Below are 22,277 nucleotides of genomic sequence, written 5' to 3' on the forward strand. Positions count from 1 at the left end.
ATTTTTTTTTTTGCTTTCTAACATTCCCACACATTCATACTCCAGTGAACACATCTGAGAACAAAATGTTGGGGTTCAGTATCTCATTCAAGCATACTTAAGACCGGAGGAATCAAACTACCAACCTTTCCGAGCTACAGCCACCCCATGTGATATCATGGGAGGCATCTTTTTAGCATGGTGTGTTCCTATAGGACTGGTGTGGATCCGGGCTTCCTCTCCCCCCTAGGCTACTTTTAATGATCCCACATTTTAAAATATGAATTTACTGAATAAAGTTTGTCATTTCATCTGCACTTTTTGTGGTCACACCTTGTTTTCAGGTCTGTGACAGATTAATTATTACACTATTCATAAAATTATAGTTGGGTGTATCTTGGGAATGTATTAGTCATTAAAGCGTAGGAGTAACTGGGCTTGTTTTATTCAGTACATTAGAATACAATAGGAACAACCACATGAAAACAGACTGCATATTGTTCCAGTTACAGGGGTTTTATCATGTAAGATCTGTTCAGTTGAAACACACCCTTGTCAGCCTTTCACGACACATCTTGTCATGAAAGCCAAGTGACACAAATGCCCGTGGACCTGTGGATGAAAAAACAACATAGGAACCATGACTGAGTTTTCTAATGACTAATGCATTTTTAAAAGAAAAGAAAACACAGCACCCAGCTATCACTGAACCACTAAAAGTTGCCTATCTTTGTTGCATCCTATAGCTTTATTGTGTATATTGTGTTACCTTAAAAGAGTATTCTGTTATTTTGTTAGCTTTTTTATACCACATACTTAGAATAAGTGTACTTTAGAAAGGTTTTTTTCTTAAGTAAGAAGGTCCAAGGATATATTAGTGATACATCATCTTGAATATCCAAATTTATTACATCTATAATTATAAGATCTGTTGGGCCATTGTCATCATTCAGCCTCTAAACATCAAAAACCCTCCATACACCAATGCAGATGCTTACCAATGATGTCCTCTGCATGCCTATGTAGATATCCAATTCAAAATAACTTATGATTAATGTTCGAACCATCCATTCTCTTCCGCTTATCCTTTTCAGGGTCACGGGGAGACTGGAACCTACCTCAGCTACCATAGGGCGAGAGGCAGGGTACACCCTGGACAGGGCGCCAGTCTGTCACAGGTTTCACACCCACTTTCACAAGTATGGCAATTTAGAATGACCAATTAATCTAACCCCACTAACTAATTAGTGATTAATGATTCTATGAATAATTGTAATTCCTGATCAGTTTTATATAATATTAAAACAAACGTGCTTTTCTTTCAAAAACAGGGACTTTTAAGTGATGCTGAACATTTCAGCTGTCGTGTGTTTCCTACCTCCTTTTTAAATTGTTCTGCTCCCTCTGTCTCACCCAGCATTTTGCAACAGCACTCGGCAATTAGATAAAACATACATACAGTACCAATAGATTTTTTTTTAGTGAAAATATAATGCAGTGGTTCTATGCTGTGGGGCAAAAGGTCACTCCAGGAGGCAAACCTGGCTGAGTGAATAAGATTTTTATAGAAAAAAAATAGAACAACAAAGTTTGCCGATGGCATCTTGCTGGCCTTTCCTTTGATAAAATTCAACCTGGATCAGTTTCTATTAATAACTAATAGAAAATATTGGGTGTAGGCATCGACTTTTTCTCTATTCTGAATTAGGGCATGGTAGAAAATATCTGAAAACCACTAAAACAACCCAGGTAACCAATGAATATTGTATCACCCAAACTATGAAAGATGACATTCTCACATAATATTTCTGGATTTACTGAAACATGAATTGAGAACGGAGAGAGCAAACCACATATTGTTGCTTGTGTACATTTGTGAGCCCAGAGACAGGGAGGGGGGAAGTGAAAAGTAAACTAGATATTAGCCAGAACATTTAATATCATTTTGGTTTTGTTTCCACAGTTGGCAATCAAGATCCTTCTCTGTCGCCTGCCATTAGCGGTCAGTACTGATTTGCTACCAGTAGGTGGTGCCAAATTATTATGAATGCTGCAGTCCGTGAGTGCAGGGGTGAGCTGTGTGGATTGCAGGCAGCAGATTGCAATAGCAGCTTTTCAGTCTTTGGTTGTTCAAATGTGAAATGCATGTTGTCGCTTATACCATGACAACAACAACAAAAATAAAAAGTACACATTCACACCTAGTATAGCTGCAGCAGCTCACACTTTTCTCCTTTTGCTACACCTGGCATTTCATATAACAAAAAAACTTCTTCCTCATTCCTGACAGTTTAACTGTGCAATGCGCTGTTTGTCCAGGCGAGTAAAACAAAAGGCATGTGTGTTTGTGGTTAGTCTTTTATTCTTTCAATCATCCCAGCAGTCATTTTATTTAGAAAAATCCTTCCCCATCCCCAACAGTCCAACCTCTTCTTCATATCAAGTAATCAACTTCCCTTTTGCCTCATCAGTAGTTTTTACTGGTCCCTTTAACCAAGCATTATTTACAAAGCTAACACACAAAAGGAGTCATCTCACAATTTATCAACTAGTTTGAATATCACATATTCATAAATTCAAATTGCCATTGAGACCAAATGTAATTCAGTGGGAATGAATAGCAAAAAAAATGCTATTCACCAGTCATTTTACCAACAGTTTCACTGAATCTCTTGGTCCTTTGATCCCAGTAGAAACACTAATGTGGTCTTGAGTGGAAAAAAAGAAGAAAAGAAAGCCTAACAGGAGTGTTTTTGATGTAGTTTCAAGTACAGCTTACACACAAGACTCTTAAGAGAACTGGCACAGAGCTGCTCCCTTTAAGGATTCTTGTGACTAAACAAAAAACAGGCTCTAGTGAGTGTTGTTTGTAGTTTTATAGAATTGAAAAAGCTCTAAATAAATACGCTGGCACTGGCACATTTCATTTCGGCACGCACGGGTTTGTGAGGGATGACAGGTTCTCAAAAGCAAAGTGACAGATGGGTTTAGAGGGTATTCTTAATTTAACACAACAGGGGAGAATAGATCACAACATCCGTGTCAACTTGATAAACCATCTGAGGCAAAATACACTTTAATAAATACTTCCAATCTCATTCAGAAGGTATTCTACCACGAAACTAGCTCCATAGACAAAAGCTAGAATTGAGAGGCAGTCTAGTATGACCACAGCTCCTTCCTCTCACATGATGGAGCACATTAGGAAGCAGCGGGTTTGGGGCAAAATGCTGCCGACCTTACATTCCTAATCCATCGTTTTCCAGCAGCCTGTTTTTTCACAATTTTTTTAAAAACAAATATGAGGACATAATAAAAATAATCAATATTAATTGCACTTTAAGGCATTATTCTATAGTGCATGGTGATTTTCCGATCATGTTTCCGATCAAGAAACTGGCTTTAATCTCTTTGAAGGCACTGCTTCGTGTGCTACACATCTCGCTGCTTTCAAGTTGTTGCAAAACCCCGAGACGGCAATGACACTTCAGGTGTGCTGTGTACTCCACTCTGGCTGTAGAGGCACTTGGATGAAAACAACAACAACAAAAAAAGTCTTAAATTCAGCTGGTGTTCTTTAAAAAAAGACCTCACCTCTGTAGGTATTCACAAAGGTTTAAAAGCACTGGACTGGGTGAGTCATTGGCTTAAAGTGACTTTCTCCAACACCTCTTTTTTTTCTTTTTTTCCCCCCATTTCCATTCAGTGCAGACTTGAAAAGTAACAGAAATGGGAGCAGCGGGGGTCATACCTCCGCTACAGTATTTGCACTGTGGTCACGGAAGGCCACTTAAGGTTCCCTGCTACTATCTAGCTTCCTCCCACTACCACTCAAACTTCCACTGCTGGGTTTTGTCCCCTGGGACGCAGCGCCTCATCTGGGCATCCGTGCGGCCCGTCGTTGTGCGGTAGGCTGTCACGCACATGTCTGAGTGTGGATGATAGATGGTCCTGTCCTGAAAGGTTGGAAGTTGAAAGCGTGGAGTCAGTTTACAGGAAAATGTGAACCTGTGGCACACACATTCATGAATCCCTTACCTCTTTGAACTCCCAGATGAGACTGGGAGGTCTGACTTCCTCATCACGAGGGCAGTGCCTCATTCCGATGGAGGTCTGTCCTTCCAGTACTTCGGCACACAGCTCTGTCACAGAGTTGAAACGGATCTCCTTTTGAGATGTGTATTCAAAGTACTGGAGAGAGAAAGAGACAGTTATTTGGCCATTTTTTCTCCATTTACAGTTAAAATGTATTTCTTTGACACAAGCTTGTATTCACACATTTCTCTGAAAAGAAGCAGAGACTAAGAGATTAAAACTTTTCCTTCTTCTTTCTTCAGCTACATCTGTCTTTTGTTTAGAAAGCCAATTAGTGCAGTTTGGTATTTTTTTTCTTACCCACTAGGATTACAGGATGTTTTACTCTGCTGTTGCGCCACGGCTATAAATGCACTATATGATGCGTCGGCGAGTGTGTCGAGGGATCTCATGAGCAAAGACGGGGCCTTGGCCCTTTCAATCAAGCAGACATGAGCACAAACCCGACTCTTCCCCTCTGGTGTCATTTCAACAACCTGGTCCAGTGGGACAAAAGATGCAATGCTCCCTGTGCTACCCGTTAAGCGGAGGGTCAGGTAATCAATCTTTATACTTCCCCATCCTTTTCTTCACATCTCATACATCTTTCAGTTGCACTGGGGCCCCGTTATGGTCGTTTCTAATAAAAGACTTACTCGGGGTCCACTGTCTCTGGCTTCAAACTTATTTATCCAGGCTGTGCCATTCATTCTGCCCATGAGGCTCATGTATCTTTTAAATGGAACGTGATTCTTATGTGGGCCAGGGAAAGGGGCAGGAGGGAGGTGGTGAAGGGCCCTCAGGTTTTTGTTTCACCGAGAAGCCATTCAAACATTGATTTTCAGTCACACATGGCGCTTTTTGTGACTGAGGACACCTGATGAGGTGCATCAATGGGGTAATCAGAGATAACAGCCAGGTTGAAGATCCACAGAAAGAAGTTCTGCCTATTGTCTGACTCCAACATTAAATATACATCCTCGTAGATAAATAATCTGGTGCCTTCTAAACCAGCCGTTACTGGAATTGGAAAAAAAAAAAAGAAAAAAAAAAAAAGCGCCTGTGATTCATGTGCACCTTTTTTTCCAGCTATCTGTGGATGCAATACCACATTCAGTTTTCCATTCATTACATTCAAGTCATGTTGGACACACCAGCAGAGAGTAATTTTCTGGTGTGAATCAACTGTGGCAGCTTGTTTTAGGGGTTAGCAGAAAGTCTTGACATTTCAAGATATATCTCCCACGGGGGCCACGAGAAGCTGTGGGATTGTGTCAAGAAAGAATAAACACTGAAATGCCTGACGTACCTGGTTGCCTCCTTGGCCGTGGCAGCCGAAAAGAGAAATCTGGGAACCTGTGGGACTGTGCTCTGGAGCGTTGTAGTCAAGGCACTCTGAATGTATTCCTGAGCTACGCACCTGGCAGGAAGAGAGCAGTAAATATCAATAACAAGTGAAATGCGGCACTGTATATCGATTCCTGTGAGGACTCTTATTTTCTTGGATTTATTCTTTGCTGGCAGGTTAGACTTTAAGGCCACGTAGGATGCAACAGCCCTGAAGATGGTGGATTCAGTCATCTGATTAAATCATTAAATGACGGTATATCACCAGGAAGCGAAAACAAATTGAACCTTTGCCATTTTGCTTATTTTCCACATCAGTACACATATATTAATCAATATGAAATAAAACTTACTTTCGCCCAGTTTCATAAGAAAATGTAAATTTTTCTTTGTCTGAGTAATGCCGTTCTTTCAGGTTTTGTCACCGTGTACCTGTAGTGTGGGTGTGCATGCAAATTTTAGACAGTTCTGACAGCAGAACATTTGAGACTTTGGACGATGCCCTCGCTGTAGCATTTGACTTCACAGCTGTCACTGGGAAATGTGTGTCGACGTGGACAGGTGGTGGATTTTTGGACATTATAACTAAAGAAGAAATCTTTGAGGGAATTTTCTTTTTCGCTTCAGAAAAAAACAGAGACATTGCTGTGGCTAAAATGTAATTGTTTTAAAATCCAACACTGAGCCAAGAGCAATTTTTCTGTAAAGCATTTTATAACAGGAGACTTCACCAGATGTCTGAATTAGAAAGGTCTTGAGCCCAGTCAAATGGATTTCAAAGCCTTCCCACTTTCAACGGAGTTTTCTCATATCACGTCTCACCCGAATACTTTTGTTTCACACTTGAATGATGAATGAAGACAGCCGCATTGCTGTCTTTTATAAATCACAACAAGATCTGCCATCAGTCCAAAAACTAAATAATTAATCTTGCACTAACAGGATCAATAACAGAATTCAGACACAGCATCTGAAAAGGAGACACTTACAGCCCCGTGCCAGCCCTCCCTGTCCTCGGGTACATGTAGTTCAGGATAGATGTTCTTCAGATACCACTCAAAGCTGTTGCATTTCAGCTTCTCCCTCAAAAGTAGCCGTTCTGAAATATTCCCATATTTCTCCTGTGAAGCAACCACACAATGCATGAGTCACTGCTGTGGGTGAAAAAGCTGGTTAGATTTAGGAGAGTTTATTAAGAATGTACATTTATGGACAGTATCGCTTTATTTATACATTGCAGCTACATTTTAATCATTAGAGCATGCACACTTTTCTTTAAATATACACTGTATGGACAAAACTACTGGGTCACTAACACATTACACCTACAGGAACTACTGGAAACCATGCAATGAAGTTCCTTGTGCAGTTTTTCTGTAGATGTTAATGCCAGAGGGTGTTTGGAGCTCAGCAGAGCATTATTTTATAAGCAAATTTGGAGCATTTTTAGGCTTTATTAGCCTTACAGTACATGTCTGCTCAACCTTGTGAGTTAAACCGATTCTCAGGGCCCATTACTTATGTACATACAATTTACATAAGATTTTTGACAACACAATTGATGGGTGTTTTCATAAAGGACACAGTTAGACTTTTAAAGCAAATATTTACATCCTGGATTTGAGAGGTGAATCCGGCTCCTGTAACTCCAAAAATCGAGTTCAAATAAGAATCTCAGGAAGCCAACAGCATGTTTTAAATAGCTGTGTTTGCTAAGGCGTGAAGTCTACCCTAGGAGTCTAGAGTTCCTTTGGCATGTTTGAGGATGGATTATAACAAGACCGCCTAACACACACACACACACACACACACACACACACACACACACACTAAACTAATTCAATCATAAGATTTCTGATCTATCGAGTACTTTTTCTTTGTGATCCTTACTGCATTGTGCTCCCAATCTCAAAATTAACAAGAAAAAAATATTTAAAATAAATGAACAAAAAAACAACATAAAACAATAATTCCTTATAAAAAAACACATTTATAACAGCTATTCTTTCTTTAGAAAAGTGTAAAGAAAAGTTGGAATATCAACATGATTAAATGTATTCAATGAAAATTATATAACTCATTAATCAAACTAGTCACACGTCTATCGCTCTATAGCTGCATGACAAATTATGACAGCAACGTAATAGACTTGGAGCTGATGATCTTGGTCTGTGCTGTGTTCAATCTCCCCTGACCAGGTAATTTATTGTTTGATCAAAGATCCCTGACATTAATAATGCACTTTTTTCAGATAGTTGAAACTGAGATACATGAATCTTTGATGGTGCCCAATACTCAGAACCTGAGAGGCACAGCACTCACACCATACACACACATGTGAACAGCCTCAGTACCTCAATACACCTAACCCACTCAGTCAGATACTGATCTTATATCCACACCTACAGGGGGCAGTTAGATGAATCATCTAAATCTGACACCAAAAATAACTATTCAATTTACTGTCTACACATGGTGCTGGATAGTGTGACAACATATCAGTGCATGAAACACGCAAAGTGTCTTACCTTTCTGGCTGGAGGGTTCCTGTTGTAGAAGTGCTTTTTGTAAGAGTCCATCCAGACCTCTGCAGCTCGGACAGTATTCTGGAGGAAGTTGGGCCGCGCGTAAGGGGCTTTTTTAGGGAACACATGTCCCACGTGCGAGCAGGGATGAATCTCCAGGCTGCCCCCACACTGCCACACCTAAGGGTGGCAGATATGCAATTAAGTAAAGTAAAATGTATTTATATATCACCTTTCTAGATAACAACTGTGTCACAACAACAATTAAGAAATAAAAAAAATACAAATATTAAAACAAACTCTTTAGTGGAGTCCACAGATCTCAAATGTTAATGTTACCTCATTTCAAGTGAAGTTTCTTCAATATGTTAACGTGTTCACAACACGAGTAAAAAAACAAAAATAATCACGTTTCCAGGATTGTGTTTGTCAGGAAAATTAAGGTCAAGTACAAAGATGGCTGCTGAGCAGCCCAAGCACAAACAATGTGTAAAGTGGGCTAAAAGTAAAGTGCGACGGAGCAAGTGTCCCTCTCACCTGATGCCTCTAATTGTTTTTATTTTGTAACGTATTTCTCTCTCTCATGCAAGTATCTTTATCTAGTACTTAAACCATAGATGGGTGTGAGATGTGTGCCCCACCAGTAACACATGTTCTCAGTATTCATGGGTTATCACACCTATCTTCGAACTCAGCCTTACACACATGTCAGGCGACTGCATGCTTTGCATGCTTGTGTTACTTTTGTCTTTTCCCTAATTTATGTCTTCTCTGCCCTTCATCGTCCTGCCTGCGACCTGGAAATTAATCTCAGTATGCCTTGTTGAAGGACGCCTCAATTCCTACAGGGAAGGAAGGAAGACAGACAAGAGAGGAGGGTTGCTGGAGGAGCTATAATCAAGAATGCACAAGTGTTTTCTTTGCTAGAGTATTTTTACCTTCAATGTATAAAAAAACCCCACGCTACTCAGGTAGAATATGTAAACAATAGTAGGAAGAGGACACTTTTAAACAACCAGTCTTTTTTTATTCATACATTTCTTTCAGCGGATGATCAAACAGTCTGCCCTTCACTTCTTATGTGTGATTAAAATGAGCCATATTGCAAATTTAATCAAAAGTAGCCGGTAACATAAAACATCATGAACACTGTTACACCTGCAGTCATAAAAATGCAGCAGCGGTTGGGCTATAACAAAACAATTTACGACCCAGCTTTGCCACATCTTGGATTAAACTGACATTGAGTTAAAATGAGGCTCCAAGGCAAGGATGTCTCATATTGTTAAAACACCTGTTGCCTCAGCTCCTTGATCCTCGTGTCCTTTCTTCCTCACATCTTTAGTGGGAAGGATTAAGATGCAAGGAAAAGGAGTCGAGAATGTAAAATTTGAGTAATGGGAAACGGAAATACCTGTCCACAGGCAGACATATAAAGATTTATCAAAGGTGCCTGTGAAGGTTGTTTCCACTGCTGAAGATTTTTCCAAAACAACATTTTGCAAAAACTCACAAAGTAAAAACATTACCAGCTTCACCTCACTGCTGGTAAACGATTATAGACCACATGGAGACCCTTCACATGTGGGACAGGGGAGGGTTGGGGGATTACTAACACTTGGGCCACCTATTTCCTGTACATTTGACCTAATGGACCTCAACCATCTTCAATCTCGGCCTTTGACACCTGTGTAAGTTTTTTCTTTTTTAGACTGCATCATCCACAATGGATCTTTTTCCCAGCAGCCATTCTGACATGAAATCATGGGCAAAGACAGCTGTTACTAATCGCCTTAATGAGGGCTCAGCACTGAAACAGATCAGAACCGTCATGACTGCAGTAGTAACAACTGTGTTTGACTACTACATTTTGTCCAATGGCTGCTGTGAAACAAGTCTATTGTGGTGTGTTTTGACAATAACACTGTGCACAGTTTTGTATCAAATATTACCAAAATGGTGATTCAGCTTCTTAACATTATTTTTAAGTCCTTATATTATAGGAACAGCTTGAGAGAGACAGGTCATGGGGAAAAAACAGAGGTGGTGGTAAGCCGCACAGTTGCTGCTGTTAGTTGGTGTAAGGTTGGTGCACTGGGCATGTGCTGTATCTGTAAGCTGTTGGTCGCCACATGATTCTGTTTAACTTTATGTGTATCGGTCCACCTTGTCTTGATGTTCCTTTTAAGCAAAGATTACAAAACAAGATCTACTACAGGTATTATCTGAATGAAGAAACTGCTTTATCAATCTTACCACAAAGGTTCAACACATACTTTTGTGAGTCATACAGCTGCATTTATACTAGAACCTACACAGACAATATCTTTTTACCTTACATTAATGGCTGGATCGTTCACCATTGATCGAACAAAAGATTAACATCCTTAAAGAAATGGTCTGGTATTGATTTAGTGCTTTTCTACACAAGTCTTATTTACATTTACCCACACATTCACCTAAGTGCTTTTTTAATTCCCACACTCGCACTCCGCATTGGGGTTCAGTTTCTTACCTAAAGATAATTTGACATGCAGGTTGGAGGTGCCAGAGATCAAAATACTGACCTTGTGATTAGTAAATGACCCACTCTACCGCCTCCTACACAAGGCAAAGCCATTATCATAAGTCCATAGGCAAACAGCTAATGCAAGACAGTCCTTTCCATCTTAATTCAGAAAGCATTTTACGCCGCACCACTATTTTTCAACACTCCAAAAAAAAGAGACCTAGAAACCAATTCACTAAACATAAATTATGTATGGGAAAAAGTCCCGGTGAGAGGCATTTTTGTTTCCACATGCATAACATATCACTCAGCTGAACAGCCCATTCTTCTTCACAATGCAGACAAATACACACTATAAATCATACACACACAATTTACATTCCTAATCTTGCATGCTCCTGCTTAAAATCTGTGCCAGCTTGATTGACGCCAGCAAGTGAAAAGTGACACCAACATCACAACAAGGTATCAGCCAATATAAGGCTGCAGTTTCACATACCCTGACTGACTGTGATCTGACACTGACTCACACCAACTACGCACCAGCGGGCACAGGATAAACATTTTCCAACTAAATTTAATGATCTTTCTCTCTGCTCTCTATCGCAGTAAAAAAAAGCTGAGTAAAGATATGGTTTGTCTGGATCTGGTAACAAAGCAACTCAGATTAGTGAGTCTTTCGCAAAATGTTTTAAAAGAACCACTCAGGTCTAATATCGATTAAGTGGCCCTGTGGGGGCTAAGCAGACACTTCACTGTGATTCTGAGTGATGGAAAATTAACTCACCCTGAAAGAGAGCTCCAGGTTTTCTCCTCCCCACACATCCATGCCCATGTCATACGTGCCCAGATACTCAAAGTAGGCCTTGCTAACAGCAAATAATCCCCCGGCCATAGTAGGAGACCTGTGAGAATACAAGAAAAACAAGATCATTTTTATCATGGCCATGTTCAATCCCGTTACACAGAAAAACTCAGCGATTCCCTCTGCGCAAGTAGTTGATGATAGTGGGGAGAAAAAAAAAAAAAAAAACTTCCTTCAACAGGAAGAAATGTCTGGCTGAAACAGGCTTAAGGAGGGCAGCCATTTACCTTGAGCAGTTGGGGTGAAACAAAAATTACAGAAAGGGACAGAAAAAAAGATGACAGGGAGAAAAATAACAAATTATGGAACAGAAGATACAACGTTACTGAACTGTAACAGTGTCATACAAGTGAACATCGGTATGTAACCTTTCACTCAATGAATCCAATCAGTTCCAACCAAATCCATGCATACTTGCAGAGACTGACATATGGATGGTTTAGGGTTTCCTAGCAAACTATAAGGTTCAAGACACCTTAAAAGTGGAGCTAGTGCCAGTCTCTGAATTAAATAGGGAGCTGGTTCCCCAGGAAGGAGGTTTATAGTCGAAGGCTCCAAGAACCACAAGTGAACCTGCCCTCTGGCAGCAGAGTGCTCTACTGGGATAAAACGGTACCACTGTCCTTAAGATATGGTGGGGTTTTGGTTCATTAAGGGCTTTATGTGTGAGGAGTATACCAATGAGGAAGCCAATGACATTAAGATAATTTGGGAGATATATCATTTCTTATGCTTTATTCTGATTATCTGAAAGCTTATAAGAGAACTGCTGCGACATCTTGATATTAACAAGTGTAAATAGTCCAACTTAGAAGTTAAAAAAAGCTATAATTAAGTCCATAAGTTTCTGGATAATGACAGGACTTTTGTAATTTTTGTAATTGCAGAATTTTAACTTTTATTCAACTGTTTTAGCAACTGTTTAGGAAATTGCGCATGTAAGACAAACTGGAAACTGATGAATACAAACTAAACTGTCCTGGTGAGGCTAATTTAATATCAGTGTTTTTTTACCTGTATTAAAATGTTGTGTCAGTGGTGCCAAATGCAGCAAAGAGATGGGAGGACGAGAATATAGACAAGTTGATTAACTGAGGCTATGAGAAAATGATAAGGTAGCAGGAAGCATAATGGATTTCCCAGTGTTTTAAAGATCAATCACACAGTGAGGATTTCTCCTGACTCAAAATGGGCATTTGGGGAATAACTATGAATACAAACACTACTGGTCTCATTAAAGTTAAAACAGTCTCTGTTACCTCACTTAACAGTGGTCTATCTAGTTTCATATTACTCTGGCCATTCAGTGTTGCATGTTAATCTTGAGTAAATGAAATCCTCCTTTAAAAAAAACAGCCACGATGCTTTTTCTTTGGGGGATCTCTTCACTGACATGTGTCAAGCTGATAAAGTGATCTCTCATGACAGTAGGCCTTGGAAAGTACCATACTGTTACCTGATGGGGTCGATGCGAGACTTGCGCCTCTTGCGTTCCATTTCAGGGACAGAGTGCCACTGAAAGGTGAGTCTCCAGTCAAATCCTCCGATCATTGGCTCATCTGTTTGCATGTAAAACTCAAACGTGTTCCAGTCGATGGTGTCGATCACAGGGCACACGATGGTACTCGCATTCTCAGAAATCCTAAGAGACCATAACAGGCAGAAAGGAGGGTGGCAGGAAAAAATGAAAAGAAGGGGGGAAGAAAAGTTGATTCAATGTGAGTCTTAAAGCTTAAAAACAATTTCTTCCTTTTTCGGATAAGGTTGTTAAAAATGTATTTAGGCACCTTTCCAACAGAGGCTCAATCCAGCCAGGAACACACTCACAGTGGCAGTCAAGAAATGTCAGCACGTCACCGGTGGCATAGGTGGCGCCAATGAGACGTGCACGAACCAGCCCCTCCCTTTTGTTGGTGCGGATAAGACGCACACGTTGCAGATCACTGATGTAGTCGGCTAGCTTGGATTTCAGGTAGCCTATTTTTGTAATGCAAACACAAAGAAATCATGATATCAAATGATTTAGTATTAAAACAAGTGGACAGACACACAGGTACTTCTATATTTATGGATTATGAAGTGAAATGTTCATCAGCTCTTGACACAAAACAATCATCTTGTCACCAACTTATTACTCCTTCATTTGTGTTTTATTGGCTGCTCACCATGCATCATTACCTACAGAACTGCATACTAGTCCCTGATGATTTGGGAAATACCAGCACTCTGTTTTATTGCACATTTATCATGTTTATTGAGGCAACGCTGGTATCAAAAATAGTAGTAGGTAGGTGATTCATGCAGTTTTAAACACACGTCAACACTAAAACTTGATATGCTAGATCCGGTTTAGCCAGCTTTAAAGGGGAAAGCTGTCACTCCTCCAGCAGCCGGCTGTCTGGTTTAGGAGTGGCATGTCTAACATTCCAATTGGTCAGAGTGGCTGGAGGAAAGGAAATGATGTCACTGCAACTCAGTGCTCACTGAGGTCATCTTTATGGTGTAATGTCTCTGATCCGCACAGACTAGACTTGCTGTGACCAAATACTAATTCCATTAAGACAGACAGACATCAAGCACCTCCTATATCCAGTTTCTAAGGTGTAGTAGTATCATTCTTAGAGTCAGCACAAGTCAGCAGACGATCCATTTACTGATGAAAACTGCAAGATGTGACTGAAAGCACCTCAAAAGCCAGGGGGCAGATGCAGAGTGTAGACTGTTTTGCTACTGTTGTGCTGTTCCTGAGGTCCAAATGTTCCTGCTTAAGTTCCCGACTTGCTTATAAAGATGCTGGCTAAAGATTTATATTGCTTTGTTCTTAAAATGACAAAATAACAAAATTTACTGGAAAAAACCCACACAATCACAATTTTAAACACAACTTTTTTTTTTAATTTAATTACCTGGCCAAGTTTTAAATTTCTTATCCTTCCTGAGCAGATTTATCTGCTCTGGGAATATTTTCAGGACAGGAAATGTGTCAGGACTTGTTTCAGAGGACTGTTTTTTTTCTAATTGCTCTATTCAAAGGCATTCACTATTCATCCCACTATAGACAGCATCTTTATTTCTATATATAGCAGGCTCCTTCTTGAATCGTCTTTTGTACTTTGTCACTGTGCCAAAATCAAAGCGGCACACAAATGAGGTTTGGTTCAACTGGTTTACTAAACTAGGCCGAGCTGTCAGTCATCTTTGTTGCACAGCTCGTATGACAACATTTTACTTGTACAGAGACAAAATTACACACGCTTACAAACCTCGGTCACTGAAGTCATCGACGAGGATGATCTCTTTCAAGAGGACGGCAGGCGTGGCTTCCAGCACGCTGTGAATGGTCCTCAGCAGGGTGGACCAGGCCTCGTTGTAGAAGGCTATGATCACAGAGGTGGTAGGTAAATGTCGGTAGTCAAACTTCTTACTTCGGCATCTGAGGCATGCAAGTGTGTTTGTGTGGGTGGAGGGAGAGACAGAGTTGACACAAGCTTTAGTTTACTGTATTTTCATGGAGACACAACAGCACTGTAAATGAACTCATACGGGCATGAAATTATTTTTCATATGGCCAGAACAGGCTCAGCGACAAGTGTGGCAGGAGGAGGCTTCTGGTCCTAATCCAGATGGCACTCATTAAAACAATAAAGAGAAGCAGAAATATGGATGGGGGTAGGGAGCGTATTACACCAATGAGCAACATACCACAGCAGCGCTCTGGGAGGGGGGGTGAAGAAAAAAGAAAGAAAAAATTGGGACCAAATCAAAAGCTGGAAACTGGACAAAGAGAGAGCAAAATATGACACAGAAAGTCAGGAGAAACACGAAAAACAAAAAGGGTAAAATGTTTCTGTAAGCTCAAGACTGTGAAAGCACAAAATTGGCACAGATTTTTAGCAGTTTTGTAGCCAGAGTTCCAATTTACAAATATGACATTGCTGGAAGTGAGTTGGACACAACAAATCAAATGAGCTACTTCGCCCTCCCCTCAGAAGCACTGTGTTTATAGTGCTGCAGTTTCATCTCAAGAGAGCCTAAAGCTAATCCGCTAAAAAAAAAAAAAAAAAACACCTGCTGGAGGAAACGGGAAAATAGTAATGGACTAGGTGCAGAACTACAACAAACATATACACCACTTCAAAATTAATAAACCTGGGAGGACATGACCCATTTGCTTACAGATTTACAAGCCCTAAAGCCAAACAAAAAGACTAGTGCATCTGGAGCAGTCTGACAAGAAGAATGAGAATTTACTGTTCTCAGATCTTACTGAGTGTAATAACAGCCAGTCGTGGCCATAATTTAGTCCTACGGCATGTTATCTAACAAGCAGCGGAAGTATATCAGCTGACATAACAACAAAACAAGTGCATAAATATATAATATGTTCATACAGAAAACACCCAGAGCACTGCTGCATCCTGTGTCACATCTGCACTCGTCAAATGTCCCTCTGCCACTGCTAGGCCCACGTCACCCATCGTTACAAGGAGTTACTTTCAGCCACTGAGACATTTTCCTCCACCCGGCGAGAGCATCTTTGTGTGTGTGTGTGTGTCGCAGTGGTGACAAGGGTTACTCCAGTTACACCTAGGTGACCCAGGAGACTCATTTTTCCAGCTCCAGTTTAAATAACATTTAGCTTGGGGTGTTCAATGAGCATAAATAGAACAATTGTATTTAGCTGTGATCGCAAATTTGATGCTAGAAATAATCTATAATGCTTTACAAATATACTCCAGGGCATTTAAAATAAACACACGGCCTTTACACAATCGAATGACGGTTCTCGCCAAGTTGATGCTGATGCAACATCTGGGTTTCATTAGCATGAGAGGCAGTAAGCGAAGAGACAAAAGGCCAAAGGGCCGAAGGAGAAACTGCTAATAAAAGACATCACACGGTGTATTTGAGCTGCTGACAACAACCGAGGATGAAATGAATCAATTCAGCCAAAAAGCCTCTTACAACAACTTCACCAAGCCCTGCACTGGATCACACGAGCCTTCATGCTTGTCTCTAACTGTCAGTGAAAACGTGATTCCAGTAAAGAGTTCAACTTAATCTCTACTGAGTAATTTGTAACCGTTGTAGCACTGAAGATGCTCCAGGCAATATTCAAGGCCTCGTGTATTAGCAAGGAAAATAGAAAGCATTAAAAAAACAAAACAATTTAAGTGAGTTTTCTTTCGACTGGTTGTCAGATGCCGTCACTCAGTAAGTAACTAATGGATTATTCTTGTTTTTTCTGTACTCACTCTTTCATCCTGTGGTCCTGGATGTGCCGATGAAGGGAGATCTTGTCGCTGACATAAATATTGATGGCGTAGTGCTCCACACTGTCCTGCTCCTGCTTCTTTTCTTCAGGGCTCAGGTTGAGGTGTGTGGTCCGGCCCCACTCCCCTGGTGCATTGTTGTCTGGTGGTGGTTTAATGTACAGAGGCCTAGCCAGCTGCTCATCATTCCCACTCTCCTCTGAGACCAGCTGTCGTTCCTTAAGATTTTGGTCTTTAACCTCATCCTCCACAGAGGAAGAGAAAGGGAAAGAGGAGCGCTCCAACAGCAGATAGCCAAGCCACAGCACCCACAGGAGGAAACCAGCCTTGGCCAGCAAGCCCAGCTTTCGAGAAACACGCCCCCTCATGACAGGAACCACCAAGGAAGGACAGTGACAGGCTGAGCTTCAAGGTGCCCTTACAGGACACAAGCCTCTGGAGGAAAGAAAGAAATAGACAAAAGTTTATAATCACACACATTTTATGTCACATTTTAAAGCAAACCACAAAAGGAGGCGGCTGAGAAACACCGCTGACAGGAGCAGACTATCGGAACTCATCTCAACAAAGCTCTCCCATTAGATAAGGCTTAATCAAGTAAGAACCCAAGTTCTTAATCTAAACACTTACATCCACGAAAGATTGTATCTGCCTCTAAATGCACAAGTGCCCTGAGGACATCGCTCCCATTGACCAGACCAGCGGTAATCAACGCCGACATCATAAATATGCTTGAATGCTCAGGGCCACATTAAGATGCTCATTAAATACAAATTGCAAAGATGGAAGAGGCTAAATTATGGCTCACACGGCAATGTGCTGAATAAATTAAGTCTGTGATGCACTCCAACGAGAGATATGTCAGCCTGATAAAATTAATTAAAACTGAGCTGTTTTATTCCCAGTGAATCGCACTGAGTCTTACCGGAAATGTTTCTCACATCTGTGCCTCATATACAGTCAGATTTTTTCCCCCTAAATCCAAAAGTTATATCAAGTCTTTTAAACTTTCACCTTTTATAATTTTCCTTCCTTTTCATTTTTGAATACCCTAAACATATATGACACATATTTGCAGCAAAGCAGAAAACACATATTTAAAGACAGTGGTCAAACAGCCAGGTTTAAGCATGCCTTTTGTTTAGATTTGGGTTTAATTCATTGTTAACTAGGAAACCTTTTAAAAGACTTGATTTTTTAAGAACCTGGTCTTTTGAAGGATTTCTCATTTTAAGACTTGTGTTCTCTTCCACTCGGCCAAATTCAAGGCTGATTGGAAGAAACCTTAAAAAACATTAAAAAAAACAAACAAACAATTGGAATAGGAAAAAAAAAATTATTTTTTGGCTTTTTTGAAAAACAGGATTTTCCCGGGTTTATCGGTACATAAAGACAGCAGTTTTGACATTTGCATTGGCTTAGCCTGCCAAAAGCTAGAAGAAGCCTGTGGTAAAAACAGACCACTTAGCTATGTTGACACTGATCTGGATGTAATCACATAATTGTGTTGCATTAATATTAGAGCAGGGTGCCATTTGCCGTAGTGCCAGCTAATGTCAGACAGGCTTAGTGGCAATAATGATTCACACACACACATACATACACAGTCCCACACACCACAGCAGGGCTTCTCCCTCCTCACAGAACAGGCTAATGATGGTTATTTCCAACTTTTACCAGAAGAAAAATGCAAATTATGAGAAAAGCTTGGCTTAAAATGGCCTTTGAGGAAACGCTTTAAAAGCAAATAGAAAAATCAAAGAGTGCACGCATCCGCAGTGCAGAGTAAAAAAGAAACTCAATTGCCAATGGGAGTCCTTCAAGGCAGCAGCGCAGCCTTTTCACTCCAGTCTGGGCTGTGGCCAGAGAACTCTGGACTCCTGAGGTTTCAAAATGGAGACGCCTGCAAACAAAACCCCCTTTTATTAGCAGTCCATCACACCTTCCACTCTCTCTGAATCTGATAGCCTTACCCAGGGCAGCTGCTTGGATCAAGCAGGATGGGGGCAGAGGGCTAAGATGCAACGTTAATCCTGACCTGCTTTTTGGTCATGAAACAAAAACACACAAAAAGAAGGGAGACGAGGGATAACATTGGTTTCCTGGGGTGCATTTTCTGCTGCATGTCCCACCCAGAGAGCAGTGAAAGGATGGGTCAATAGCTGATAAAATAAGACTCTATGTTAGAGTCACTTAAAATTCTGATGTCATGAAGCCCCGACTTCTCTCCACGGTCAGCCTGGAATGAACACTATGTACTGCATACATTGCACGCTTCATTTCCTTGTCAACCAGTCCAGAAACGACAAATAGCTGTAAATGGTGTAATATCCAAGAGGCACTAGCTGAACAGGTTACACAAACAATGCTTGACAAAGCAAAGCAACTCTTCCCCACCAACCGACTGGCTCTATTTCATTTTAAGAAGACAGGGATCACTGACTCATCGGAGCAACACAAGCAGCTCTCAGCTGCACTCTGTGTATATGGTACTGACAGAAAGGAGCCTGGGTGGGATGAGTGATGATGGCAGGCTTAATTTAACTGTTGTCTCTGACACACAAACAAACCCAAACACACTTGAAACACACTTTAAAACAACGCTTCCCCTCCTCGCTTTATTAAAGCTGATAGGTGCTCCAAATGAAAGCAAAAGTAAATCTCGAGTAAACCCCTAACACTGCCATCTCTCTCCCCACGGCCTAGCTGATGATCAAACTTTTATCTTAATTTGTATTTATGAAGAAAGGGGAGCTTTGAGGAAAAGAGAAATAGCAGTGGAGAGAGCGCCTGTCTCGAAAGCTGCAGTCGTAACACGCAAGTTCAGCAACAGGTCTCCGGATCTGTCAAACTAAATCAGTGTTTGGCTCCTAACTAGTCGTACAGTCAGCAGAGAGAGCAAAAGCCTCCGCTGACCCCCCTGGATGAAGGTCGCATTAAACACACGCATAGCACAGCAGCAGCAGCGCGCGCGCGCGTGTATGTGAATGTTTGTGTGGGAAGAATAACCTCAACTTTCTACAAAGCCTCCACTTGAATTAGCAGCTACTAGAGGCTAAATGACAACCTCTTCCTACTTTCAAAGAAAGTCCACATTAGTTGTGGTGCCAAAGTTTTTTAAGTTTAATTACTGCTAAACGAGTGAGGAGCGCAAATAGATTTTATCGACATCGTCAACAGACAAACTGTACTTTGAACTTGACGACACATTGTAGCTGGGAGAGCATTTCTGTGAAGAAAGACGAGGTTAGCTTGTGTTGAGTTTACCTTCGCAACAAGTTACATGTCTCGGAGTTACTTCGAGAGAGTTGAGGCCGTTGTCTGTCAGCCTGGCTGCGGTCTTCTCACACTCAAACCTCTGGCTTGCAGATGTCAGCATACCCACATCCTTTCCTCCACACTGGGTTTCTGACCTCTGTCAAGACAAACTGAAAAACTACAGCGGTTCCGTCGTAACCTTTCAAAATAAAAGTCCAACAATGACAGGAGTTTAACAATAAGTATACATAGGAATAAAACATTAAAAAACATCTTTATATGTACAGAAGTATATGTTTATATATGGTATCATTAACCATTAATGTACGTTACATAAACGTCAATGTGAATTTTTTTCAATAACCTAAATTATTCAATGAATAACACACGTAATTGTTCGTTTAAGCTATACGGTACCCCATGGTTTGTACTTATGTGTGTTGTCTACAATAGATTTTTACGTCTTGACATTTCGTCATATTAACTTCCTCATACAAAATCGCGGGGGGTGGGGTGGGGTTGTAGTTGGTACTTCCGGTGTTGTTAGCAACGTCTCCAGTTAAATTGACGAAGTACTTCATGCTAGCCTGTTAGCTATTCATTTGGCTCTGTCTACAACTGAAACCCCCACAGGTTTTTAATAACTTTAAACTTTGTATGTGACTGTCTTTGTATGTAACTTTGGAGTGATGACTATAAACGTTATATCCTGACTCTGTACAATGTGAAAACAATCTGACGTGAGTTTGTCTAAACTTTAATTTGTGCAAAAACTCCGATACCTTTCGAGATAAACACTCGACCTGCACTTGAAAACAATGATCTGAAGCACTTCGTCATTTTACCATGACTTTATAAGAGCCCAAAATGTTTGGCTCATGTGTCGCTGCTTTCTAAAAACAGTCATTTTACAAAACGCTACACCCACTTAGAAACTCCTGCCACGTTTGTAGTACGTTTATGAGCTGATAACATCATCTGAATGAATGAACCTTCTATCCAGATGTAAAGAGTGTCACTGTTTGCATATCATGAAGACATAGCAGACATAATGCAAGAGAAAAAAATAACATGAGCTGGTGTTTTACCACAGCAGCAACTGCAACTTTTAATCTTCTTTAAAGAGTTAATTGAATTTAATAGCAGGCTTACAGGTTTGTAATTTTGATGCAACGAGAATTGCATGGAGATCAAAAACTCCAAAGCATCCAATAAAGTCTGTTCAGTGGATTGATGTCAGGATACATGAGGCAAAAAGACTGTAGGTATTGCTTTTTGGTTTGATCGTGATGCCATGTAGTGTCTGACCCCCCAAAAGAGCAAATGAGAAACCACTGTGATGTTCACAGGAATGCCGAAAGGATCTATGCGCCCCACTGTACAAAGGGACTGTGTAATCCACACAGACACATGCACCAACAGCCCTTCCCTCTGTGCTCTCGCTATTATGAGCTTGGTTTGTTTTCTCATAGTTCCTGGTTCCTGCTCAGGCTGGACCACACTTGCCTAGAGTGTGCAAAGCGCTAGTGCAGCCTGTTTTTTAGGCAGACACCTGCACGGCTTGGTAACTTGCCAATATCCTTTATTCCTCTTGCTCTTTACTTTTCCTTTCCGTCTCCCCATTTGAAACCAATTGACACCTCTCTCTGTGAGGGTGATGTGCCCTCATCCGGAACTGAAAAGGGTCCCATTTCCCTGATAGGGATCTCAGGCTTTCACAGCTACAAGGAGGGCTGTTGTACAGGTCTTTCCTCTATTCAAGCTGTCATTTAGTTCACATATGCAACGTGCCCCATTTCCTCTTCATTCTCAAGTTAGTGGCAAAAGTGATTTAATCAGTGTGGAATCTAGTCTTGTTATGGTTTTTTCAATGTGAGGGAGCTTCAGATTTTCATCAACCTACATTTAAATTTCCTTTAAGCTTATAGCTTAACCTAATTGTGTTATTTGTCATAGGTGCACTACACTGAAATTAAAGAAAGGAGACCCATTTCTTAAGAGATTTTATTAAAATCCGGAGCAATAACTGTGTTTTTGGCTCTGTAGGGCCTCTTGATTTATTGGTCATAGGCTGACTAAGCCTATCGCCGTCCTTTAAGATAATCTGCATTTGGACTCAGTTCAGTAGCTGCAGAGCTTATGATTGAGATCGTTCTCATTTGACAGACTTGGAGAACACAAGTCTAGGGGGTAGAAATACTGGCAACAGGATTTGACCTGGTGCCATAGGCTGCAGGATCAAATGAAAACAGTTCAAGTCAAGAGCGCCATCTAGTGACTGCAAAGAATACATCTGTTATAATTACACTTGACATTGGACTAATGCCATACCACCTTAATGCAATTAACAAACTGAATACAAAAGGTTGGTGCCCTTAAACAGCTTTGTGTTTCAAACCGTAGAGCCCATTCAGATGGAAACTAACTTGGTCCCATCACCCTTTGTG

The 22,277-nt window shown here is 40.7% G+C and overlaps 1 protein-coding gene across 1 annotated transcript; it reads right to left on the bottom strand.

Moving 5' to 3' along the window:
* Positions 1-2,321: 2,321 nt before the first annotated feature.
* On the bottom strand, positions 2,322-20,040 carry poc1bl (POC1 centriolar protein homolog B (Chlamydomonas), like). The gene is made up of 11 exons (XM_082520569.1): positions 19,840-20,040; positions 16,555-17,007; positions 14,563-14,732; positions 13,087-13,276; positions 12,756-12,941; positions 11,222-11,339; positions 7,929-8,105; positions 6,390-6,521; positions 5,363-5,473; positions 4,018-4,170; positions 2,322-3,935 (listed from the first exon to the last, which is right to left on the bottom strand). The coding sequence occupies exons 2-11, from the start codon at positions 16,938-16,940 to the stop codon at positions 3,804-3,806; spliced, it is 1,755 nt and encodes a 584-aa protein (XP_082376695.1). The 5' UTR covers positions 16,941-17,007; positions 19,840-20,040; the 3' UTR covers positions 2,322-3,803.
* Positions 20,041-22,277: the final 2,237 nt, after the last annotated feature.

This window comes from Aulonocara stuartgranti (genome assembly GCF_965226115.1).
Source record: "Aulonocara stuartgranti genome assembly, chromosome: 22".
Taxonomy (NCBI): domain Eukaryota; kingdom Metazoa; phylum Chordata; class Actinopteri; order Cichliformes; family Cichlidae; genus Aulonocara; species Aulonocara stuartgranti.